Source organism: Rhyacophila brunnea, unplaced genomic scaffold (genome assembly GCF_057557595.1).
Source record: "Rhyacophila brunnea isolate RB1 unplaced genomic scaffold, BYU_Rbru_1.0 scaffold_10, whole genome shotgun sequence".
NCBI lineage: Eukaryota > Metazoa > Arthropoda > Insecta > Trichoptera > Rhyacophilidae > Rhyacophila > Rhyacophila brunnea.
The window spans coordinates 18,753,770-18,781,077 of record NW_028232752.1 but is presented as its reverse complement, the minus strand read 5'-3'; the positions used below and the strand labels follow the sequence as shown (position 1 = coordinate 18,781,077).

General features: G+C 34.5%; 3 protein-coding genes across 5 annotated transcripts in view; 1 reads left to right on the top strand and 2 right to left on the bottom strand.

Annotated features, from left to right (window-relative positions):
• Positions 1 to 27,308, bottom strand: part of LOC147078961 (uncharacterized) — a 799,973-nt gene that overhangs the window by 723,661 nt on the left and 49,004 nt on the right. The gene's annotated exons all lie outside the window — the stretch shown is intronic.
• Positions 1 to 27,308, bottom strand: part of Uqcc1 (Ubiquinol-cytochrome c reductase complex assembly factor 1) — a 33,418-nt gene that overhangs the window by 5,522 nt on the left and 588 nt on the right. Inside the window, exons 2-5 of one of the 3 annotated variants that reach the window (XM_085952169.1) lie at positions 26,879 to 27,103; positions 25,020 to 25,259; positions 24,241 to 24,429; positions 21,029 to 21,117 (exon numbers count right to left, since the gene is read on the bottom strand). In XM_085952169.1, coding sequence (XP_085808295.1) covers positions 21,031 to 21,117; positions 24,241 to 24,429; positions 25,020 to 25,259; positions 26,879 to 27,103 — 741 coding nt within the window. In that variant the 3' untranslated portion in view covers positions 21,029 to 21,030. Of the gene's footprint in view, positions 1 to 19,806; positions 21,118 to 24,240; positions 24,430 to 25,019; positions 25,260 to 26,878; positions 27,104 to 27,308 lie in introns of those variants that run through there. The other 2 variants (XM_085952159.1, XM_085952177.1) reach the window with 2 other exon arrangements.
• On the top strand, positions 6,154 to 18,556 carry LOC147078966 (sphingomyelin phosphodiesterase 1-like). The gene is made up of 8 exons (XM_085951981.1): positions 6,154 to 6,318; positions 9,156 to 9,317; positions 10,163 to 10,327; positions 11,776 to 12,177; positions 14,138 to 14,310; positions 15,644 to 15,838; positions 16,358 to 16,709; positions 18,064 to 18,556. The coding sequence occupies exons 1-8, from the start codon at positions 6,154 to 6,156 to the stop codon at positions 18,406 to 18,408; spliced, it is 1,959 nt and encodes a 652-aa protein (XP_085808107.1). The 3' UTR covers positions 18,409 to 18,556.

Genomic DNA, 27,308 nt, shown 5'->3' with positions numbered 1-27,308 from the left:
CCGTTTTTCACATGTTTTTGTTGTGGAAAGTTTTCTAATAAATTAGGTCAAATAATATATGAACAGAAAACACTACTTAAACATTTTTTTTTGTCATGTTTAACATAAAATTGAATGAGGGCTATTAATTGTTGAATTCTTATGCGTGTTTGTTTACGATATGCAATGAAATATGTTTGGCAAAAATAAATGCAATTGAGACTCTGGCATACTGGGAATTTCCCTATGACGTGTCCGCCAGAAAGATAGAAATAGTGTTGTACCTAATTGTGACCGTAAATAGATTGGGATCAGGTTATTTTCTATTTCTCATAAAGATTCTTATCTGACAAAAATATTGTTTATTGAAAATCATATTCTAAGAAAAAACTAATGAAATTTATATTTTTGCTAAATTTAATCTCATAGTAGATAATATTCTTTTTTCTATAAGCTACTATTGAGTAGATAAACATCATTAGGCACAGGCAAGTCTATGATAGTAGAATTATTATTTCTATTATATTATAATATAAATTTTCGACACTAGGGCTGAGGTTACTAATGATAATACAAACGAACAGTAGGTATTTAAGCACAATTTCAGATACTTACATCTAAAATAAACGAAACAAGTTCTAAAATCTGTGGGCGACTGGTGAAAATATTTGGATATATTAAAAATAATGTTAATATAATGTAAATGTATTTCGCAAATCTGCACGTGTCCTAACTGGTCACTAAGGTCAATGGCAACGAAAATTAACCAGACACGCATAATCCGACAAAAAAATTACAGTCCTGTCAAACCTTTATATTAATTAATACATTTTATATTATCCACTTTCAATAGGTACCGAATATATCGGTATTGTCTGTTTTTTAAACCCGGTATTTCAATATCAAAAAATACTGGGATACCAGTTTTGAAATACTGTTATTGCAATCCCTACTGGGGCAGTCTTCACTCTGCCCTGAGACAAGTAGACGACCGTGAGGGGTGGAAGGTCTTGGTCGCTCAGAAGATCTCTCCATTTCAGGCTGGTCTTGATATACAACTATCAGGGAATGACCAAGAAGAGAGAGGGAGTCTATGGCGATTCAGCGCTGTTAACTGGACGATGTACATCTTGGTGCCACAGATGAATGAAGTGGATGAAGAAATACACATAATATATTATGTCTTGAACTAACAAGTAGATAAGTAAGTCTAATACAAAGCATATACCTGTTTCTCAAGTCTTTTTATGTCCCGGAATGCCAACATTTTCTATGATGTGGTCAACATGTCATCACGGCCAACCAGTGACGTTCCTAGACAAAATGACACCCCTGTGCAGCGCCATAATGCCGCCCCATTTTTGTATACAATATTTTTTATTATCCATGCTCGTGTCGTTTCTGGTCACCAAGAACGTCGAAAGGCAACGGAAGTAAACTAGACATTGCGAACCCGACAAAAAAAATACAGTCCTGTTAAACCTTTTAATACATTTTGTTTCCAACCAGTGAGCTGAATTTTTTAAAGGCAAGATATATTCGTTATTAAGTACTCAGTTTAGATAGCTATTTCTTCGTATACCAAATAATTATCCTTGATTTGCCGCCCTTTGAGTAACTGCCGCCCCCAAGCGACGCTCAATCTGCCTACCCTCACGGCACGTCACTGCGGCCAACTAGTTCCTAGTAAATTTCATAGTAAATAGTAAGTTTCTCTCCGTTTTTCACATGTTTTTGTTGTGGAAAGTTTTCTAATAAATTAGGTCAAATAATATATGAACAGAAAACACTACTTAAACATTTTTTTTTGTCATGTTTAACATAAAATTGAATGAGGGCTATTAATTGTTGAATTCTTATGCGTGTTTGTTTACGATATGCAATGAAATATGTTTGGCAAAAATAAATGCAATTGAGACTCTGGCATACTGGGAATTTCCCTATGACGTGTCCGCCAGAAAGATAGAAATAGTGTTGTACCTAATTGTGACCGTAAATAGATTGGGATCAGGTTATTTTCTATTTCTCATAAAGATTCTTATCTGACAAAAATATTGTTTATTGAAAATCATATTCTAAGAAAAAACTAATGAAATTTATATTTTTGCTAAATTTAATCTCATAGTAGATAATATTCCTCATACATGTTGTAATTAACTTGGGAAATACAATCATATTAAGCAAATTTAATTTTCTAGACCCTCATAATATTATGTTTGCAACTTCTGATCTACTTATAATAATTAAATAATTTTTAATTAGGTGCCGATGAGTACTTTAATATTCAAGATTTTCTTTTTTCTAAGTGGCTACAAATTGTTTTCCGATTATATACATTATAATAATTAAAACCTTTTTTTTCCTGCAAGGTTGGTTGGCAATGGTTTATAGAAAAATAAAATTGTATAAATATGACGGGATGAGGCAATAATCAATGTATCTGCTTCCAGTTTTAGCTATGAATATAAAAAACGTGTCACATTGTGGTTGAGGCTGTCAATATAAAATTTATTTGATAATGGGGTGATGACCCAAAAAGTTTGAGAAAAGAAGAAAATATCATCATCATTTATGGCACTACAACTCTTGGTGGGTTTTGGCCTCCTTCAAAAACTTCCTTCATTTTGGACGATCCAGCGCCGACACTCTCCAGTTACTTTTTATCACTCAATATTCATCACTTTAGTCGTTGATAGCCACCTTGTGTATAGAATAGACCCACTGGAAGATTTTGAAGGAGGCAATTTTGGTGACTTTTGCTTATTAATAATCTGGACCAAAGCAATTATTTTTATGACAAGCTAAAGTAACTATTCCTGTTTAGTTATTGCTGGCTGTTCCAGACGTATTATATGTTTTCAAATGACAAATCAGTAAAAGTCACCATACATAGTTTAGTAACTTTTGCTTCTATATTTTATTTAGGATATAGGATTTATTTTTTAGTGTCACTAATGCCTATCCGCATATAATGACTTATGCTTGTTGATTTTATCGAAAGTCAATCAGTGAAAAACAAATAATTCGGATTCAATTAACATTTTACGAACTAGTGTATCCTCAGAATAATAATATACAAAGAGCGGCTATTGTTCGACAAAATGAAGCCGTGTTTCTTGTGTATAACGCACAGTAGAATCTCGATTTTATTATTATTAACTTAACTATGAAACGTTATACCATCATATCGCTTCTCAGTATGGCTACCAAATTTAAGCACACCATAGTTAACCATATGTTCTACCAAAATAACTAAAAATAATTACGACCAACTTTATATTGAACACAAAAACAATAAATTTTAGCAATACTTACATGCTCGCAATTTTTAAATGAAATGATGATGATAATCATTCAAATCCATATTTCCCGGCGTTGTTTACAAAAAATATTTAATTCAGCCGTAGAAATTCTATCTTACTCTAACGCATAGTGCGGAGATATAAGCTTTTCGAATGCTTACTCACTCGTACTTATGGTTCGTTTTTGTTCAGGCCTTGGTGTACCGTGGTGATTTTTGCATCTAAAGAACATAATTTTACGTTTCGGGTGAGATACTAAACTGTCTTTTTGAGGGTTGGTGACTTTTGCCTGAACGGTGATGTATTATGTATAGTAAAGTCTGATTAGTGGAAAATCAAAAAAATATTGTGTGTAATGCACTAATTTATTCTATAGTCGATTATAAAAATTATGATAAAAACCTTGCGTTCAAAACGCAATTTATTTGTCCGCCTGCGAATATAAATTCTTTAATGCCATATTCTATTTAGATTTTTGTTAATTAAAAAGCGTACCATGACATAGTATTGATAGTTAAATTTATGTCTTGTACTGTATCCTATCATTTATATTATCTATGCTAAAATTTGATAACAATATATACCTACATACCTTATAAATAATTAATGAGATTTATCCCCTCTTTCCATTGAAAGATAAAATAATTTTACATAATGTATAAAAATAATATACCGTAGTAAAATAACTCAGTTTTAGGGTTTACGAATGTCACAACTCAATCCGAAATGAAGTTGTTAATTATTTTATTCGTCTTAACATTTTTAAGTCTCGCGTCGGCGAAAAACTATCTTTCTGATCGTAAGTGACATGATGAATAAGTGCCTGAATTTTTTGTGTGATTTTATGATTTGTCAGTCTATCTTGTGGAAGTCCTATTCTAGTAAAAAAAACAATATTATCAAATATCCACCAGATTCTTGCACCCATAACACACAATATAATCATTTAAAAAATCAATCCAAATACTTCCTAAATAGTGTGGCAACAGAAAAATTTGTAATTACCTTTATTTCATTGTAATAATATTATATCCCTGCATGATATATTCCCTTCAAAATTTTTGAATTTCGAACTTATGTTTTTATAATCTTCTGAAAAAAAGTTATTTTGATTTTGGAAGGTTTTTATAAGGTAGAACAACGAATTGATTTTTGATTAAGATCTATTTTGTAAATATGCCGAGCTAAAAGGACATACAGTGGTTGTTTAAGGTACACGGAGACTCGAGACTAGGGATTCTAATCCCGGGATCCCGAGCTATTTTCGATACTTATGAATCCCGGGATTGATAAACTTAATCCCGGGATTTCGGGATTGATTTTTTTATCAATTTTCATGGAACTATTACTTTTAATTAAAAAATAACTACATTAGAAATAAACTGAGTTTGAATGAAGTTTGATTTATACCCATGTGTAAGTTGCCGATTCATTTTATTTTTTAAAAATGAGAAAATATTGGAAAAAAACAATGCTTCGCAGTTTTAACAAAGTAATTCCACCATGACTTCATACGTTTTACGGCAGTTTCATATTTGGCTGACTAATTAGATTTATGAAGCGGAAAGGCCATAAGTACGCCATGATTATTTGGTTTACTATATTAAATCTCGCTAATCCATTCATTAAGTCTTTACTATCAGAAACAGCAATCTCATATTAAATTCACATTATTATTTATCTATATATATTTAATATTATTTACTCCATTAAACTTATGTATTTCCAAGATTGAACGTAGATATACAATATTAACAATAAATATCTTAAATAGTATAAATTATACTAGATTTATTTTTGACCGATTTTATCAATGTTGTGTGTAAATATAAAAATTTTATATTAACAATGGAAAAAAATGCCAATCCCGGGACCAGTCCCGGGATCCCGGGATTGTCAAATTGTAATCCCGAAATCCCGGGATCAGAATTTTGGCTCGGGATTGGATTCCCTACTCGAGACTGAGACAGAGATTGAGTGTTAAAAATAAAGGAATAATTGTCACTGTATTGTATCAATTATAAGATACAACCTTATTTTTAAATACCAATAATAAAATTAAAATAAACCGCCATAGAAACTTTATTATGAAGATGACAGCCAAACAATGTCAATAAAACCAGTACCTATATTACTTTTGTACTTTCATTAGCAATATCACTACCAAAGTCTGAAACTTCTTCGGATTCACATTTTGACTCAGGGTCTTTGATCAAGGGTGTTAGTGATGTAACCTTTCTTAAATGAGTACTCCTCATTGGAGTGGCGAAGGCTGGAGGTAGACTGTGGAGATTCGACATAAATCGAGAACGTTATACTTTGTCAGTCATGCTGATTTGTTTTCATTGAACTAAGAATATAAATTGTAGATTGTATTGGTTACTATTAAAATTCAAATAAACCCTGCCTAAGCCAAACCATAACAATAGAGGTAGGCTGTGGAGATTCAACAAAAATAATACATTAAAAAACTATTTCTTTTATTCAAATGAATAATTCACAAGATTTTGAGAATGTAACATTCCAAATATTGAACATACATAACTTGAAAACACTTCAGATACATACCCACTAGAAAAAATCATATTTGAAAGAAATACGAACCTCGACGGGTTTTGAGCCCGTATAACCATTGGTTTCGCGCCAATCTGTGAATTAACCAATTATGCTGCGAGACTCCTATTTAATAACGATAATTTAAACTAGTAGGTTATACATGAAATGCCTATCAAATTGCGTTATTATTAACTATCGGTTTTTGTGTATTAAATCAAGGAATTAATTACTAACCGACGTCTGTGTGAATTTTACCGAACCCGTGGGATTCATATAAATTAACATGATGATTTTAATCGTTTTATATTAAATTAGAATGTGTTTATTCTATTTAGATGATGTCGCCAGGCACATGTTAAAATATGTGAAACAGTCTCAAACAGATGCCGAGAAGGCAGAATTCCGCAAAGTTATTGAGGTCTTGGCGTTCCCCAAATACATTTACAGGTCTTCGATTTCCAGTTACGCCAAAGGACGACAGGTAAAGTCTGATCATATTATACGAAGAGGTATTTACAAAGTTATTACAGTAATAAATAAACTTTTGCTAATAATTTACATTAACATAATTTGTGTACATATCATTATTGAGCTGTTAAAACCACTAATGTGACAATTTTTAATGTCTACCATCATTTTGTGCTTGTAAAGCATTTTTTTTTGACTTTCCTGTGGAATTTCAATTAAGTATGTCATATAAGAGGTAATTGCTCAACAACGGATCATTGTTTATATCATCATGGTAACTGTAAGAGAATTATAGTCTGTTTATATGTGCATGGATTTACTGCTGAAAGTATATAATGTCGCGATGTCGCGTGGCAGGTCGACCTAATAAGTGAGATAAACACGCATGACAATTATTCTCTAATGGTACAAAAGTCGTCTAAAAAAGGACGCTATTACTTTAAGAATATTAATATTTTAAAATATGTGGTTGAGTGATGCAAATTTTGATTATCGTGTGTCATCAAAAACTCCATAATTCAAGTCAATTTATTAAAAATTACAAAACGTTGCTAAAAAATACACTGAATACCCTTAATTTTACATGGAACACCATTTGGAAAACGCTTCTGTAGAGCGTCACACTGCCTTTAACCCTAGTGAGAGGTAGGTGGGCCCGCTTCAGGATGTGGGGGTCATGGTCGCGACCATAAGAATAAAATGTAATATCGTGCATCTGAATTTTCACGCGATAGTTGTAACTCGGGCGACATGTATGTATTAGAATGATAGTGGTGATCCCGCCAGCAACACCAACAACGCTTCTCGCTGACATTTAAAAAATAAGATTTCTGTGATAATCAGCATTTTTGTGTTTTAATTTAATTTAATTTGTTATTGCCGGAAGTAAATGCTTGCACGTGTACAGGCGCTATTATGTCATAGTCAGTTTAATTTTATCTATGAAAAGATTACTAAACAGTGTAAAATAAACTGCACTACAATATTATTATCTATTGATAGGTTCAATGTCTTGTTAACGTGATAAATAATTGACAAAACATCATTGATAATCCCGCCAAGGTTAATTTAATTAAAAAATATACTGTATTTAAGAGAATCTGGAGTTTCAAACTGTGTTTTATAGATACCTAGAGCTATGTAAATGCTGTCCTATGATTCCACTCTTGGAATTAAAGTCTGCGCAAAACAATATCATTAAACAATGAAAAAGTATTTCCATCTAAACATATTAAATTACTTAACTTAATTACATGGTTGCCATTCAGACAAAATTGAATATCAGTAGAGATAGGTATAGTTTAATATAATAGCGCCTGTACATGTGCATGGATTTACTTCAGCAATAGTGTTTATTTTAAACTATCGCGATAATAACTGTTTACGCGTAATAGTGCTGACTGTCTCGACCAATCTCATTCTTCAAGAGGAAGCGAGACGCGATGTTGTCATTTTATAGTACTATTTGACAGGTCGTGAAAATCGGTTAACATCAAAATGAGTCTCTGCGTAGTGTAGTTTGTTTTTTTTACCAGCAGGTTCACTACTATCGTTCTACTGCGCAGGCGCAGATATCGCACAGTCTAATTGTCATTTGAAAATTCAGAAGCTTCTGAACTTTTTAAATCCTTGCATGCAACCTTGCAATTTGCACGATAATACGCGTTTACACATGCATTTTTTTGTTATGGCCGCGATAATACGTACTGACAGCAGTAAACAAATGCACGTGTACTCGGGGTATAATACGCGTTTCCATTTCATGGATTTACTACTGACAATAAATATTATCGCGTCCAAAACAAGAACATGCACATATAAACACGTATTATTGTGTAAGTTGGAAGATTGCATGCATGGATCAAAAAAAGTTCAGCAGCTTCTGAATTTTAACGCAATAATTGATATTTGCATAATGGATGCGCATGCGCAGTAGAAAAATAGTGGCGAACTTACCATTTTTGCCGTTTACTAATTTTCACAACCTGCCAAATACCACCATACCATGACAACGCCGTGTCTCACTTATACTTGAAGAGTGAGATTGGCGAGACAGTCACCACTTTTACATGTTACACACTATTGGTGCCAGTAAGTCCATGCACGTGTATAAATAGGCACTATACGTTTTTAAAGTATAGTAAATTTATCTGTTTTTAATTTTAATTGTATTATTGGTGGCATCGTGTTATATTAAAAAAATATCTTAATTGTTATATGTACATTATTAAGATAATCTTTGCTAAATAATAAATAATGTAATATTATTACCTAAATAATCCTATTTGATTAGAATAAATAATAATATATTATAACATTTATTTTATATTAGCACCTGAATGCATATATTTTTGTAGATATGTGAGATTATAGGATAGTAATCATATTTAGATAATTTTATTGTTGATAAAAATAATTCTTTTTAATTTAGCAATCCGTCATACTAAATAAAATGTTATCAGATGTCTTTTTTTTAATAGAAGTTATTGTTTTCTCGAAATGTATTACTGATACCAGTTTAAATCAAAACAGATAAAATCAAAATATTGGGTTTCTCCACTCTTAAACATGTGTATTTGCAAATTCACATGTTAATAACATACCAAATATTGTTTTTTTATAAATATTTGATAATAAACAATTGAATCTGATAATAATTAATAATCTATTATAATGATAAGGGGAGAGGAGAGTAATGGACACAATGTAAAGATAGAAACGCAATAGATTATAATCAAATTTTAATATACAGGCCACTTGCACAATTTTAAATATGATAATAATCTTAATTCTGTTTCCAGTTTCCACATTGCCAATTTTAGAAATGTGATCATCATGTTTATTTTACAGAGTATGTCGTGCATGGCATGCCGTTCAGCAGCCAACACTCTCCTTCGTCTCCATGCGGATGGAGCCACAGAAAGGGAACTCATTGATTTCGTAGCCGACATTTGTACTCTACTAGAAATACAGCCAAAGAATGTATGCCGTGGTATTGCAGAACTCAACGCGGTGAGTTCATTCTATTCATCTTCAACTCTCTTTTATGACAGCTACTGACTCTCCTTTCAAAAAAAGCATGCATACTATCGTCATAAGGCTAAGTCTTTTAATTAGAGTTGGTATTTATGAGGAGAATATAATATATTGCAAGAAGAATAATTCAATTAGTTCAATGTTAAAGATTTCGGGGTCCAGTCTGGATTAGTATTTTGTTAAATCCCAGAAACAGAAGAAAAAACAATGAAATTTAGCACAAAAAATTGATTTACTGTCTGGTACCGACATAATAAGAATTTATACGAACAAGAAACATACAATTTATTACAGTGCTAAGCTATTGTAGATTTGGAATTCCAAATTCAATTATTTAGTTTTCTGAGTTGCCAATTTAAAAATTTTCAACATCAGATTCAAGACTTGATGCTATTTACTTATAACAGTTCATAATTTAAATTAATTTTTTCTGATGCAGTTGAGTTGCAATTGAGTTTAATGTTATTTTTTTATAAACCACCCGTGTTCTACTAATACTAAGTGCATGGCCAGAGTGAACGCGCAGGCAGCGGGGTGGTAGCAATGTGTGAAACTCAAACTTATAACCGTGTGTAAAATGTCCAAAAAAAAAGATATTGTCTACGAACATTTCACACACGGTTATACGTTTGAGTTGCGCACGATGCTGCCGCCCCGTGCCGTTCACTGTGGCCTAGCACTAATAAACACTATTTGACATGTTTTTATTTTCAAAATTCGTATAAAAATTAATCCCGAAATTCCAAATAAAGTCTAGAAATCACAAGCTTAATTTCTAATATGATGGGAGTCCTATTTAATTTATTGAATATTTATTTCAGCCCATAATAATATACATTGCAGAGAATGAGCCTAAATTCAATTCGGAAACTTTCTGCGGAGTCGTGCTGCAGTCAAGCCAGAAGGATAATTGCCCGTACCAAGATGAACGGTTCGAATGGTCTATTGACCTGCCCGAAAGAAAAGCCAAAGCGCCGACCAATCAGGTTTGAAAAAAAATGTTATACTATAGTGAATTTATTGTCCAGTGTGATTACTGGTGTACAAATATTACAATTATATCATTGAAACCCGCTATATGCCAGCCAGATGCAAAGATGTTGATGTAATGTTAAACTAACTAATCATAAATTCATTGGAATAGTACAGAGATTGAATCCATTAGAATCATAAATTCATTGCATAGTTGAGTAATGTTGTTATCAGCTACACGATACATAAAACGTCAATGTAGTTTTTGTGATCGAAAGTGCTGCCATTTTTTAAAAATAGTAACTCAATATCGTCTCTGTTCTGGCAGAACACACTAAATGGAGAATACTAGTTTTGAGTAATTTGACTTTGAAGTTGTTAAAATGTTTGAAATAATGGTCTATCATGTGAGTTTATTAAGTAATCGTAAAAAGGATGACTTTAAAATAAAGACTGTTTATTTATTAAGAAGGTTTCCAGACGTTAAAGTTTGAAATAAGGAACATTTTGGTACTAACTCAATATGTAATTTTTTCGAATTAGTGTCTTTTGCCAGAACAGTGACGATATAATAATTTATGGTTGCTTTATCAGTGGTTTAATTGAATAAATATACACGCTGCAGACACAGTATCCCTTGTTTTCAGATCAATATTACATCAAACACAATTTATTTGAAGCATTCATACAAAAATGTGTCAAACTGGTTTGTAATCTTTGAATAATGTAATCATATATAGCATGGCCCCCAAAAGGGCGGGCTGACAGGAATATAGCCTGGGGGCTCAGGTTTAGGTGGGGGTACGCTATGGCAGCTCGACTAGTTAAGTGAGATAAACACACATCATAAATTTACTCTAATAGTAAAAAAAAACTCCTGCGTCAACTTGACAAATATAGTTTTATAATTATTTTTAGTGTATTTCCCGACTAATATTACTAATTACTTGGCTATCACAAAAGGGGGTCGCGATCAGTGCTTCATAATATGATGTTGAGTGCCGATAATTCAAGTGGATTTATTTAAATATACCAAAAATTCAAAAAAAATACACAGAATACCCTTTGTTTTACACGGAACCCTGTAGTTCTTCGGAATACCATTTGAGGAACACTTACTGTAGAATATTATACTGCCCTTAACTTTAGCGATATGTTGGGGGGCCCACTTCAGGATATAGTGGCCATGGTATATAGTATATTAGTCTATGATGTAAGCTGTAACGTAGATAATCGGTACTGAATAGAATTTTGCTTTGTCAGAAACATGTAAACGGCATTCAATACTATATTTAATTGATTTCTGTGTACAAATCGTATTTATATAGAACAATCGTAGTAATATATAGAACAGATGTCATTTGTGTTTTTATATTCTGCAACTGTTGGGCGGAGTCACTCATTATGTGGCCGTTTTAAACTGCCATAGTTGACTATATTCTTAATACTTTCAAAATTTCAGCCCATATTCAATGGACGAGAAAAACCTTTAAAAATCGCGCAAATTACGGATGTCCATTTTGACCCTGCCTACGAACCAAAAGGTTTAGCAGAATGCAACGAACCGGTCTGCTGTAGGAAAGGTCAAACAGAACAGGGCGCCCGCCAGTGGAAATCCCTTTACGATGACACATCTTCAGAGGACAGAGTCCACATAGAAGACGGTGTGATATACCTGGACATCGACTATGCAGAAGAAGTTCGTATGCTTAAGCATCAAGCGAGAGCGTTAGACCTTAAAAAGAGTCAAGAGAACAATCGACAGCAAAGTAAAGAAGCAGGTTTTTGGGGCGACTACAGACATTGTGACACTCCGTGGTGGGCATTTGTGGACGGAGTCGAACAAATAGCAAATAACCATAAGGTAAGCGGCGACACCTTTTTACACAAGTTTTATTGTCAAAAAATACTAACTTTTGCATAGATTCCGGTGTGTTGTTAAAGAAATTTCAATAACCCATACTTTGTATATGTTTTTAACAGATTTAGGGTCTTTTACATAGCACTGGCGAAGGGTGGGGGTAGGTTTTTAAGATCCAACATAAATAGTGCACACTAAGCTTTGTCAGTTATATGTATTTGTTTTCATTGGACTAAGGGACAAAACCCACCAAACGCGGTGGATCGGGGCGCTCACTACGTAGTAGGCCCGTGAAGCGTGAATACAACCGAAATGACACTCCCTCCACCCGCGCATTACCCTTCACCTATGTAATAAGGAGCGCGAGAAGCACAAAATAATTATTATTATCAGCGCCTCTCATAACAAAGCAATAAAAATATTATTTTATTTCTCGGCGGCTTGTAATTCATATTCACGATGACATAATTCTACTAGCAATATATCGCACACCGAGCAACTAAACAATGACTTTATTGTTATTAAAAGGATGCCAATGCGCCTGTCTATCGACAATGCGTCTAGAAGCGGATGAATAAAAAAGCGCGCGCGCCCCTTGTCGCCGCTTTGACATATTTGAATATGTAGTATTTTCGTTAATTCGTCCCGCTGAGAATCCAAACAACGCGCCTCACCTATGTGCTTTGAATTATGGGGCAGGCGGGCACAGCGCTTCGTCAAAACCAGTGTACTCGCCGTATTTGATTACGTTGTATTTTCGATGATTCACGCTCCACTTGTGAAATTTTGCACGAGCGCCGTTAAGTTGGTTTTATGCCTAAGACTACAATGTGTAGATGGTGTTTGTTAGTTTTTAAAATTCAATTAAACCCTGCCTAATCCAAGTCATAGTAGATAATAGTCGAAAAATATTCGTCTATCTATAAAATATCTAAAATTATGCCATTAAATCATATTTTGGATATTTTATAGATAGAAGAATATTTTTTTGTGTATTATGGTTTGGTCTAGGCAGGGTTTAATGAATTAAAAAAAAACTATTCTTAATTCAACTAAAACAAATAAGTATGATTGATAAGTGTGCACTATTTCGGTCGGATCTTAACAGCCTACCTTCACCCTTTGCCGCCGCTGATACATAGTCATTCTGTAAATCTGCGGACTTATGCGTTACTTGGAATAGGAATTATTATGGACTGTTATGCATGTTCTAAATTGAAGTAACGCATAAATCTAATGTTATCTAATTATTCAAATACTTAAAAAATGTATTTAACTTTTAGGGCCAAAGCACACTGCGAGTGGCCATGCAATGCGGTTACATGTGAATTGTACGTAAAACATTTCACTGTGCCACAGTTCGCTGTGAGCTTTCTTATTGGAAAGAGATGACCGTATACTATACGGTCTACAATTTTATTACATTCAATGTGAACATTAATTCAATTTTTATAGTTGATTTTGGCAAAATTCATGAAATCAAGAATGAAAACCTAACCTAACCTAACAAATAATCCAGTATATCGGTTTTCGCTGCTAGCTTCCTGTAGAGTTTAAACCGACAAGAACCGTGTTTTATTTAGAAATGAATTCTATGTCAGTACTATACGACCCAAAGAGGTTGGACGGTCTTTAAGATACGGCCATATATTTCCGATACAACATTTCACGGTGAAGTGTGATACGGCAAACTGCATACGTACAAGTTTCTGGACACGGTGCAATGCACGCATGGAGCGAAAGGTATAAAAATCAAGTGCAGCTTAGGCCCCCTATTATGTGCATAGCATAATGTGCACATCGCACGACTTCTTGCCACAATTATTAGTATTTTCAGTATGATCCGTCACAACTAGAATTTTTTTTTGACCTAGTATATATTGGGTTACTGGGTTGCAACTCACCGAACGGAAAACTTTGAAAACTAGCCTATTTTTTAATCTCTATGTTAATATTCTTTAAGGATATTGACTATATCTACTACACTGGAGACACGGTTGACCACGGTGTATGGGAAACTTCGAAGGAGCTTATTTCCGAATCTGTCACCAGGACCCTGGATAAATTCAAAGAGACCTTTGGAGATATTCCCATAATGCCAATAATTGGTAATCATGAATCTCAGCCCTTGAACCAGTGAGTACATACATACTTCATTATCATAATAAAACTTAACTGAACACGGGCCATGTTTAGTTGTGGGTCCCAGGTTATGGACCTGAGTATGGATCTAATAGGTTGAGCAAGTGGCTGACATCCATTTCTCCTAAAAACAAAATCTGTTTGTCAAAACACAATCCTATAAGACACCAAGAATCGGCATCAATGCAGAAAAAGGGTGACAATATGTTCAAGTATTATTAATACTCACACTATGACACTAACGGTGATTTTTTCAAAAGTACCCATCGTGGCATCAACTTAATGCATACGAAGCTTTCAAGCTGAATACATGTATATATTTGTACACAATACATTCAAACATTGATGCTGTATGAGAATGGGATGGTCGACGAAATCACCGCCACTGGCCGTTGATTGTATTGCGCAAGTCATGTCCTATCGGTGTCATTGACAAAAAAATATATAGAGATGGGTGAACAAAATACTAAAAAATTATATAATATAATTGATTTAGTATTTTTTTATATGTTGACAAAATATAAAATGAATTTAGAATTTAAACCTACATAGGTGTTTAATTAATTTCTACGGTATATTAATTTGTTTGAAGTATAATAAATATGTTATATAGTTGATATTAATGTAAAGAATGTTTTTTTTTTTGGTCATTTTCATTTAATTGTTAGGTACCGGGTATAATCCCCTTAAGCCCCTAAGGTAGAGCCGCCACTGCTCCAATGGAGAGTTTACTGAATATATTTAGATATATTAAAAAGAAAAAAAAATAGATAGACGGGGTCTCACTGTATGAAAAAGAAGCTGGAAAAAAAGGGTGAGGTACTAAGACTAATGCTGTGATTGGCTGGAGATTATTTCAAATTGTAGATTATTTCATTCCATTAAAATCTTTGAGAGTAGAAGGAAAATTATTGTAACGATTAAGTATCTTTACACAATTTCGTAGCTTAAATTTGTATCTATGTTTCTATGCCTCACAATATTACTATGGCAATATCTGACAGGCCTCAGATTTTTAATGACATACATTGAATGTAGAGCGAAGCTCTTACCACAATCACTGTAATACAGATAATTTGTGGCTTAGTATTCCATAATTATTCAAACAGATGTCACTGTTTAATTTTTTAGATTACACAAATCAATCGACAGTGGCTAATAATTTGAGTTTAAAGTCGGACGAGATAACTCGCGAAGTTTGTATGTGCAGCCTGTCGATCACAGCCTGCGAGGAAACTCGCTGAAGGCATAGAACCGCTTAAACATGTGTCGTAATTGACAATTCGTAGGAAAATAGTCTTTTTGTAACCAATGTTTTGTTTTACAGATTTGCTCCTTCATACGTTGTGGATCCCAAGTATTCAACTGCCTGGCTGTTGAATCTTTTGGCTGAAAAGTGGAGCATGTGGCTACCTCCGAGTACCAAAGAAACAATCAAGAAGGGCGGATACTATACTGTCTTGATTGAGCCCGGATTTAGAGTCATCATTCTTAATAATAATATATGTTACATATATAATTGGTAAGTCGCTTTTATCTTATCAACATGCCATTATTTTTAGAGTTTTCTAAGAAAAAACCATAACTTGATAAATATTAAGTAGCCATAATTCTTCAATGCTATTCACCCTTACACGTATTATAAATTATTCTAATTTGAAAACCCGCTTGAATTTTTTTTTGGATATCAGTGTCATATTCGTGGTATAAGTGCCTGTCTCTGAAGTTGGTGGGTGTGCGTTCGAATCTCGCGCTCGGCAAATATCACGAAATCTTGTTATACACAATTCGAATTAGGACATGGGATTTAGCTTGAAAAACGTATTGTTTTTATTTTAGTTTCATACTGCCATTGTCGAGTGCCTGAAGATGCCAAAAGGTTACATCAATTAGAATAAGAATAGTAACATGTGGTATCTAATATCAACGTTGGTCAGTATGACAGAATGATTTGTGATGATGGGGGATCAAAATAGCCCAAAAATCGTGTCATTCATGGATGATCCCCAATAGTCCTTATTTACATGATTATTATTTTTAGGTGGGTACACCTTGAACCGAATGATCCCAACGGACAGTTGGCATGGTTGAGGGATACTTTACTGCATGCAGAAGAAAACGGTGAAAAGGTTCATATCCTCGCACACATTCCGGCGGGTCTGCTCGATTGCTACTACACTTACACAAGAGAATACCAAAGGATCATCGAGAGATTTTCGGATACCATTGTTGCGGAATTCAATGGACATACTCACAGAGATGAATTCAAGATATTCTACGAGAAGAATAACATCTCCAATCCGATCAGCGTGGGGTGGAACGGAGGCTGCCTGACGCCCTTCGCAGATGTCAACCCTAACTATCGTATCTATGATGTTAGCAGTTACACATATGTGAGTACAGAAAACATAGTTTTTATTTTATGGTCAAACGCAGAAAGATAAGTTAGCCTTAACTAAGATAATATTCTAATAAAAAAATACATATTCTTGTCACTAATTCGCTGATTTCGTCAATGTAAAGTTACAACCACGTTTACTCTCAACTAAACAGACCCATTTTCAACTTATAGTGGTGTTCGCATTCATACACTTAACAGTATGCTTACATATTATTATATGACATTATCTCTTGAGAATGACCTCTACGACGAGCACAAAACATCGAAGAAAGAAGGAGGAAGAACTAAGCTTAGAAGCATCATATTTTATTGAATCTGAATTAATGATTTTCTTCAGCCATGTCCACCCCTTAGCCGGAGCATATGGACCTCACACGGCACCTCCAAGAATCCCTGTCGCTCCCCAGTTTTCTTGTGTTATTAAATGTGTCGAAGTTTGACGGTGTTGCTTAACGGTAGCGAATCATGGCACCTTACGAAGGCTCAGAGCAACTATATACTGAGCATCGAGAACTATACGTATACTGGGTATGACGAATCTGGATTCAGTCAGTTATTAATTTGTTCTCAAATTTTCGTAACTGGCTTGGTGTTGTGAATAGAGGTGATCGTCGTTTGTCACTGACAACATTGCAAACAGAAATTAAACAACTTGCTAGTTTGTATCGGTCACTACATAGAGGAAACGTCATTATTAAATACATATTTTTTAAAACAAAAATATAAGTTTCATTATGTATCAAAAATGTTATAATTATTTTTATTAAAAATTCATTTTGTAATTTTAAAATTAGCAGTTGATATTTTGAAAAAAAAGTCTACCAAGCTCTTATGGATGGGTAACAACTAAAAACACTGCTCTGTGGAACTGTAAAACCGTTGTATTGAAATTATTTTCTTCTGGATTTATTCACAAAAACACAGCATTACTTTTAATATGCATATGTACAGGAGTAGATTGTAGTACGATACTTCATCGTTTCTTTGTATATTTGCAAATTGTATATCTGCAAAAAATGCATTATTGTATAATTAAAACCGCAAAAGTCGCCTTTACACACATGCAAAATAACACAATTTACAAAAATTGCATTTTCGTTGAAATTATGAAAACTTTTTTTTGAATTGATTCAAGTGCCATACATTTTTTAAACTGTTTTTATGCACCCATGAAAACCTGTGATTTTGCAGATATACAATTTTGGAATGGAAACGACGAATTGCTATATAGTTGAGCTGTTCCATCAGTGTAATTTCTGGACTCTCTGTTTTTGTTTTATTATCTAAAAACCTGTCTATCTAAACTCTCTCTACCTCCTAATTAAAGAATATTTAAAATTTGACAGGATATTCTCGACTATCACAATTGGATCTACAATTTAACAGAAGCCAATCTTCATCCAACGCTGGGACCGAAATGGTTCAAGGAGTATTCCTTCAGAGAGCATTACAAAGTCGATTCCATGAGTCCTGTGGACATCGATAAGCTAGTTCATAGGATGGTGAGAGACGAGAAGAAGTTGCTGGTGGAAGACTTCTACAACTTCCAAGGAAAGTCATCCGATCCGTACCTCAACAAAGGCTGCGATGAGAGTTGCGTACTGTCCAACTTGTGCTACATCACAAGCACTGAACTCTATGATCAGAGGAAGTGCCAGATGCTCTGGGAAATATACAACGGATCTAAGTGATAGGAGAGAGATCAGTAATAAATAAAGCGAAAATTCGAAGAGATTTCGCTGAAGCAATACATTATTACATGTGAACTGTAGTTTCAAACGTACTTGACTCTACTTTTGACATAAATTAAAATTTGTAAATCCAATAGCCTGTTGAATTAAAAAAAAAAAAAAAACCTTATTTGGTTTAAAAATTATTAGAAAACTGTATTGTCTCTGAGTTTTAAACATGCACTCTCTAACCAATTAGGTAGGCAATAAACGTTCAATCTAGATTGCGATCGAGTCAATTTAATCTATGGTTGTGATACAAATTAAATTTGCAATAATCGAATTGATGGTATGAATCTCTTTGATTTTCGACATTCACAATCCGCATTCCAGATCGAACGTGTAATACATGCCTTACAATGACAAGAAATGATGTCATCTATCACGTGACCATGAAGTTTCATCAGTACATTCATGCATGACATATAACACTGAGTTTCAAATTGATTTTCCTATAATTTCAGATATCTTAATATTTTGAAACATTTTTAATAATAACAATATTAAATTCATTGTTGTGTCGATTACATGGTAGCCACATTGGTTTTCTCACTTGCTTTTTGAAACTTTAAAAATGTGAGTTAACTTTTTTAGAAACTATAAGACTCATGTGTTCAATTTGTTTTATTTTTACTCTGCTGTTATCATTAAATGTATTTACTCAAAGATTTTCTTAGTGTAGATTTAAACCGTTTAGTACAACAACAGCCTACTCCACTTTTGTTTTGTGTTAATCTGTAAACGCAAGAAACACCCAAATCAATATTTGTAAGTATTCAACCCGAATTACCAGTGAAAAGTTTGTGGTAATTTATAATTTCTGTTTCATTAATATTGCAACATTCAGTATTCGACCATTATTGCATTCCCTTTAAAAGGAATCATCTCTCATCTATCTAAGTATGCATTTGCAAATAGAAATAATAAATTATTAATTATTGTAACTCAACTTTGGTTTTTTTGGCATAGGCTTTTGTTGCACTAAACAGCTCATTATTCATCTATTGTAATGCCCAGAGGTTAGAGCAATTGATTGGAGAGTGTATGTTGTTATTCAGCAAATCATTGAAGTGTCGAATTAATAGGTATGTATGTGTGTAACAGTTCCTATCAGCTTCATTATAAATTTACAATTAAATTTCTGAAAACCACCTGTAATTGTTCTTGTATATTGCTAGATAGACTACATTACTAAATAATTACTAATAATCTATATAACCAGTGCTTTTTCCTGGGGATACGCAGTGACACGCAGAATACCAACAACCAAATAGATGCCTATTTGTTAAAAAAAAACCCTTTACATACCACCAAATTTTGTAGATAAAATACATGGATAATGTAAAATAAAAACTAATAAAACATTCTTATTTATGTATTTGTTTGATTTACTCTACCTTAAATGCATGGTATATTTATTATCTACTTAAAATAAAATACAGATGATGAATATTTATATAATTTACAGTAATTAATGTATATTTTTCCACTGCTGGGTAAATTACCACTTTCGCTCAACATTTGAGCATATGGGGCTTCATAGAGTGGACACGCTCTTCAATAAACTATTTTTATGAGGAACGGTTGTTAGGGATTCACCCAACCCTCAAACACTCCAAAAAAAACCAAATATAAATCCTCCAACAGATTGACGCAAGCGTTTAGTCCACTACTTAAATTATAGGGGCAAAATAATTTAATAACAATGAGTTTGATTTGAATGCAAGTTAATTTATATTTTGATGACAATGTAATGAATATTATCTTAGTGAAGAATTAATGTAATACAGTCGAACTCGCTTATTACGTTCACGGATATAGCGATATCTCAGATGTAATGAGGAAATATTCGTTGACATTTTAGTCTATGATTTTTTCCATACATTTATTCACTTTTATAACGAGCTACTTATCGGGTATACTGAGCTAAAATATCGTCAAAATTTTTCTTAAAACTGTTAATGTGTCAATCGTTTAAAAACATTTCGACTTTAAGCAATAAAATCCGACCGGACAGGATGCCGCCGGGATCGGATTACGTTAATGACATAGTTAAGTGTCTAAGTACCTACCTAATTGGTGTTTTCGCCGATAATATTGAAAAAGTATCCACGCATATGGTTGAAATTGCATGTAAAAAATCTAAGGTTTGTGAAGTCAGCAGGTACCTACCAGCGTTCATTACAATAAACAATATCTTTTGTAGTTTATGAATGCAATGCTTGTTTCGGGGAAAAATTCTTATTGTGTATTTTTGTTTGAATTGCGACTTTTTGTGTTATGTGACCGCTCATTTAAAAATACCTAATCTCTGATATAACGAGTAACGCTTATAACGAGCAAATTCAGTCGGTCCCATCTTCCTCGTAATAATCAAGTTCGACTGTAGTTTAATTGGGTACATTGTATTTGTTAACAGTTTTGCAATGTTATTTTAATATTACAATGCCTACTAAGTTTCCCAAACATTATTGATTAAAATTGGATGGTTATAATGAAAATAATCAAAATGGACAAATAATTTTCAAATCTATATATTTAAATAATAAATAATCGTAATGTTAACATTCATTCCACACACCTTCACACTTTTTTCTCCACAAGAGGGATCCATTTTATCTTGGGTCTGTTCATGAACTCATCGGGGGGAATTTCTTCAAGCATCTTCACCTGAAATTTCCAAACCACATTGATATGCCAATTTTTTTAGAAGCTGTCAAGACATGTCAAGCGGGGTAATCTTATGGTTCAAATGAGTAAATAAAAAATATCATTCATCCAAAAATATGAGAATAGACATTGTTGGTTAAGGGTGGAGGTGAGCTGTGGAGATTCGTCTACACTTCGTCAGTCATACTTAAAGTTATGTATAATTTAATGGCATAATTATAGATAGAAGAATATTATTTATCTACTATGGTTTGGTTAAGCGTCAATTACATTGAGCTTCTTTACGAGCTGTTTGTTGGCGAATTTAAAAGAGGGCGATTCAGTTACTGCGATTTGATGATTACACACAAAACTTTCCATTCGGTGAGAAGCCACAAGCCAGCGACTATTTTGATAGAACACAGTTGGTTTTTTTACCGGGAGGTTGCTACTGCGCAGACGCAGTAGGCCCACACGCCGGCGTGTAGCGTGTAAAATTGACCGGCTTTCAACTTTTCTCGGTAGAGTGTTTACAACCTGCTTATTAGCTTGTTCGATGATTACACTGGGCGACTTTACAGGCAGATTGTAAATTTGCCAATAAACAGCTCGTAAAGAAGCTCAATGTAATTGACGCTTTAGGCAGGGTTTAATCGAATTTTAAAAACCATCGATGTACCTGAAGTTGTATTCTTAGTTCAATGAAAACAAATAAGTATGATTGAGAAAGTGTAGTATGCTCTATTTGTGTCGGCCTGCCTCAGTGGTGCACAAGCTTTTTGAAAGAAGGGCCAATTTATCCATTTTCTAATTTTTCACGGGCCGCAAAGGGTAATAGTGTTGAAAAATAATGATATATTATACTAGAGGAGATATACATTATTTGTTTAATTTTTAATTTAATAGTTACATAATTTTATCAGCAACTTCAATCACTCTCCACTCCGCATTACGTGCATGTTTGCACGAAGAAAATTAGTTCAGACACGATTAATTTGTTAGAAAACAATAAAAGTACATAAAGAACTTTATACACGCACTATACGTACATACATATGTACACAAACAAATGTTTCATAATCAAACTGTATTTTTTCTGTTAAGACAAGCGATTTTTTGGCCGCGTTTATGCACCACTGGCCTACCTCCACCCTTTACCACAGATAGACGTATGAAGACCCCGTAAAAAAATATTATTTTTATATAGTTTTATGGTGTACATAGTAGAAATATTACAATGAAAATAAAGATTATGAAAATCTTCCACAAATAGGCTTGCCACCTGTGGCGCACCCAGAGGGGGGGCCAAGGGGCCCTGGCACCCCCCAAAAATGAAAATTATCAGAATGATTTTAAACATTGAAATTGAAAGCCAATAAACTATACCTTTGGGCTTAGACAAATAAAAACACGGCAAAAAAATGATTTGTAATAATTCTCCAGCACCCTTTTTAGAAAAAATTCTTAGATTTTAATATCTAACACAAAAATTTCGAAACACTAATATCGGGTTATTTTAGAAACCCAATCCCTAATGGAACTGTCAAAAAATTCTCGGTGTCCACCCGAATTCCGGAGTGGTGTAGGTCATGGCTGGGGAGGGCTGACAGAGCTCTAGCCTGGAGGCCCGGGCTGTGGGGGGCCCGGCGTGTCGGGTTGACCAGATAAGTGAGATAAACACACATCATAAATTAGCTTTAATAGTAAAAAAGTCGCCTGCGACGCTATTATACTTCATGACCATGAACATTTTCAATTACTTATATAATTGTGCAATATATTTTTTGATTATTATGTGTCGATACTCGACAGCTCCATTATTAAAGTAGATGTATTAAAAAACGCCAATAATTCACTGTATAAGTACCCTTAATTTGAACTGAAACACAATTTGAAGAACGTTAATGTGGTGTTTCACACTGCCTTTAATCTTAGCGGTAGGTAGGGGGGCCGCCAAATATCCTAGCCTGAGGGCCCGTTTCAGGATGTGGGGACCATGGTGTAGGTACACCGAGTGCAATAGACAAAAGACCGATAAACGAAAAATTAGGCTGTGAAGAAGAAAAAGATCCTATAGGACTAATTTACATTCTCCTCCTTGGGCCCCCCCCAATATTAAATCCTGGGTGCGCCACTGCTTGCCACACATCTGGATTATCAGGACTTCAGGTGATACTGTTCAGATTTTTTTCTCCAGACTAGTAAAAATCTACAGTGGAACAACTTAACCTTGAAATTGCGCAAGGTTGCGATTTCTTCTTCTGCGCACAAATTACATTGGGTAAATATTATTATTGTTACTATTATAATTGCCGACTGCTCTTATAGGAAGCCTATTGCATCGTTTTCTCTCGCTCGGTGTCACTTTAACCATGTCATATTTTCTGTCAAAACCATTGATATACTACTAGATGAGGAGTTCCCATACAAGTGTCATTTTAAAAATGTACCACAAAAGAAGATATTACGAATATCGTCTTATAATATTTCCTTGTAGGTATACTGCGTTAAGACCGTTAACATGGATTCCCGAATTTCACCCGTATTGCTCTGGCTGTAAAACTAAATTTGCGTTCTTGGAATAGTGACCCTAAGGGTGCCTGCAACCCAAAGCTTGCAAGCTACCAAAAATTAATGTCTGAGCGGACAGAGCAAGTCGTCATGCGCTGACTATTAGTTAGAGTAAGATGCAAGCTAGATCGGGTTAATTCATAATTATTGCCAGGTCGTTTTTGAGACAAATATTAAGTGAGCTTATATTGAGTTAAGTCCGCTGATATTAAAACAGTAAGTTTTAACACTGGCCGAGTCGCTGAAAATCGGGCGTCATTTTAAGAAGCATATGATTCATTCAGTAGTATATCAATGGTCAAAACTATCGAACTTCGTCAGCGTAAGTAATCGTCAACTTTAAATAGCAATTATGTACATGAAACGATTCAGCTACCACCTTGATCATGTTGATGTTTGATTAGGTTGGTTTTGTAATGTATGTTGTGTTGTTAGTATTAATTATTATAAGTAAGCCAAAAAGTATCCATTTTTCAGCTAGGTGGTAACACTGAACAGTATTCCCTCATCCGTCGATACACTGGCCCAATGGCGATTATTTTTATAATTCAAAATATGTATTTTTAAATTTACCTGTCTCCTAATGTATTTGACGAGATTCTCAATCAAGACGGCGTCGCCTTGAGACATTTGGAAGAATCTCCTCCAGAGGGCGCTGGCCAGCACGATGTCGTCGCCCAACAGTCCTTCGTCGTAGCCGATGAGTGCCGCTTGGAACTCTTGCGACAGTTGATCAACATTTTGGCTGGTTTTAGCGGAGCTCTATAATTTTACCAACCATTAATATTGTTTGCAACTAGCAGTAGGGTAACTACTCATACCCCGTTGTGTTTTTTTTCAAAAAAATTATCTAGTTCGTATACATTAGCACCTGTACACGTGCATGGATTTACTAGCAGCAATAGTGTGTATTTTAAACTGATTACACGTAAAAGTGCTGACTGTCTCGAGTAAGCGAGAAGCGATGTTGTTACTGTACCATACATTTGACAGGTCGTGAAAATCAGTCTGCGCGGTGTAGTTCGTTTTTTTTTGCAAGCGCAGTCATAAAACAAATCTCAACTGTCGCATGAAAATTCAGAAGCTTCCGAACTTTTTTGATTCATGCATGCAATCTTGTAACTTGCACGATAATACTTGTGTGTACATGTATTAATATTAGTATGGAATACATGTGTTTACACGTACATTTTCTTGTTATGGCCGCGATAATACGTACTATTAGCAGTAAATCCATGCACATGTAAACGCGTATATATCTGAGGTATTTTCAAATTATGTATGTTCTCAAACCTTGTAAATTATTCGTTGAATGAAATAAAGTTTATTGAAAATGTAATATGTTTACTTACACCTAATCTCCCGAGTTTTGTTAATGTGTCGGACCACATGGCCTCAATGATGGCATTTCTCAGGAGCTTCCCGTTTTCTCCTTCCGCCATGCAGCGAACGAGCAAGAGCCAGACGTGGAGCTCCGTCACCACAAACCAGGACAAGAATGTATTGGGAAGTTTGCATTCGGTGAACCAATCCTCATAATTTGCATAGTCTACCACACTCTCAAACAGCAGGTAGCCACTGAATTTTTGCTTCTGCAGAAAAAAGAGAAGACAAAGTTCAATATATAATTTCCCTCATAATATGAATAACTTCAACCTCTTCAACTTTTTTATGACCCTGTACGCCAGGCCAGCCATACAAAATTAGCGTGTACGCCCGCACTTGACTATTTTTCATGAGGAATGATGATGAAATACTAAACCATGATAGATCACAATAATTATCTGCATTACATTGATTTAAATAATAGCTTGCTAGGTCCATCAGCGTGTATATTCTATACACAAGACTGCTTTCGGCCTCTACTGCAGCTATCTAGGGTAGGTTTGTATCGAAGATACAATAAGTGCTATGTTTTAACAGCACCTCTTTTGGCTGTGGTAAATGTTAGAGTGAGATAGACAGTTTTGACTGTTTAGAGTTTAGACAGCTAACTTATTGTAACTGTTACAATAGGTGCTAATACATTGATACAAACCTACCCTAGCGGGCGAAAGCAGTCTTGTGTATAGAATAGATACGCTGAGACCGTAATTAGCATCTTTCACATTAACAACATACTTGCTGGGTAGGAGCTGAATGTTGCATGGAGAGGGACGCAGCTGAGGCATGCACCGGAGTCACTATACTTGGGAGTCACATTGGACAGAATGCTAACATTCAAAGCCTACTGTGAAAAAACATAAATGAAGCCCCAACAAGAGTAAGTGGGAATTTGTTGGGGTGCCAGACCCCATGTCCTGTCACGCCATGTGAGAAAGATGGATGCATCCATAAATGATGCCTGCCACATACTAACGGGGTGCTTGAAACCGATTCCTGTGGCACGAATGTACATTCTGTTCTGTTCTGTTCAGTTTGCACGTTAAGCAGTTGATAGGTAGGTAAGTAAATTATGAATACATCATCATCATCCTCGGGGGCGCGACAACCCGGTGTAGGTCCTGGCCTCCACCAACAGCTCCCTCCACCTGTCCCTATCCAGTGTGGCCGCTTTCCAATTCGGTACCCCCAGAATACGGCAGTCACTTGCAGCTCCATCAGACCAGCGAATCTTTGGCCTGCCTCTTCTTCTACGCCCTATTGGATTGCTGGACATCACTCTCTTTGCTGGTTCATTGTCATTCATACGGTGCACATGACCTAGCCATAGCAGTCTCCCAATCTTAATCGATTGTCCCTGATCGGTCCATATATACGGCGGAGAATTTTTCTTTCAAAGACGTTCAGGGCTCATTCATTTCGCAGAGTTAATGTCCAGAATTATGAATACAGTCGTATCTTATATATTTATATAAAATTCTGAATGATCCGAAAGTAGGTTGGCAACTAATAAATATCAAGTAGTAGGTACCTATCAAATAATGTTCTTATTGAATCTAATAAAATTGAAACATTACTGTCTGCAATGCTCCACAAACATGTCATTTTTTGATCTCAATGCTATACAGCCATATATTTATGGTACGACAGCTCACAGTGAAATGTAATATGTATAATTTACATGTCACCCTCGACAACTCAATGGAGTGTAAATTTACTTGTATTTGGGCTCTCAATGGCAAGTAAAATGTATTTATTATTTTTTTGACTATCCAAATTTTCATCCCAATTGTATACAATATTTCTTTGCAATTTATAATATACTTACAGAGCGGTTAACGTCCAGCCATCCGACTTTGTTCATAAATGTCTTTAAAAATCCACTTTCCTCCTGCTTTGTCACATCCAATGCTTTATTTGTCGTGTATTTCAAACTGTGTGATTTGTCGAGAGGTAGACTTCTTTTACTGTCCGGGTCAAAGCTTCGCTTTAAACAAACTGTTGAATAAACTCGATGGTCACATTTCCGAAGGGCCCTTGCCAAATGTAAAACCTGAATAACAATTGCCAGTTTTTATTATCAAGGTACTCGACTAAATTAAAAGTAACAGAGTCTGTCATATTTATATAAAAGAAACCAATATATTTAGGTACCTATATTTTAAGCAAATTAGCGAAAAATTAAATGAACAAAAATTTAGAGACTTGATTATTTAATGTTTAGACCAATGACAGCACATTAGGGCAGTTATGTGCCA

Coding starts and splice junctions, on each gene's coding strand:
- LOC147078966 (XM_085951981.1), top strand. CDS start 6,154: ATGTGTTTATTCTATTTAGATGATGTCGCCAGGCACATGTTAAAATAT. Junction 14,311..15,643: donor GAATCTCAGCCCTTGAACCA/GTGAGTACATAC, acceptor TTTGTTTTACAG/ATTTGCTCCTTCATACGTTG. Junction 16,710..18,063: donor ATGTTAGCAGTTACACATAT/GTGAGTACAGAA, acceptor AAAATTTGACAG/GATATTCTCGACTATCACAA.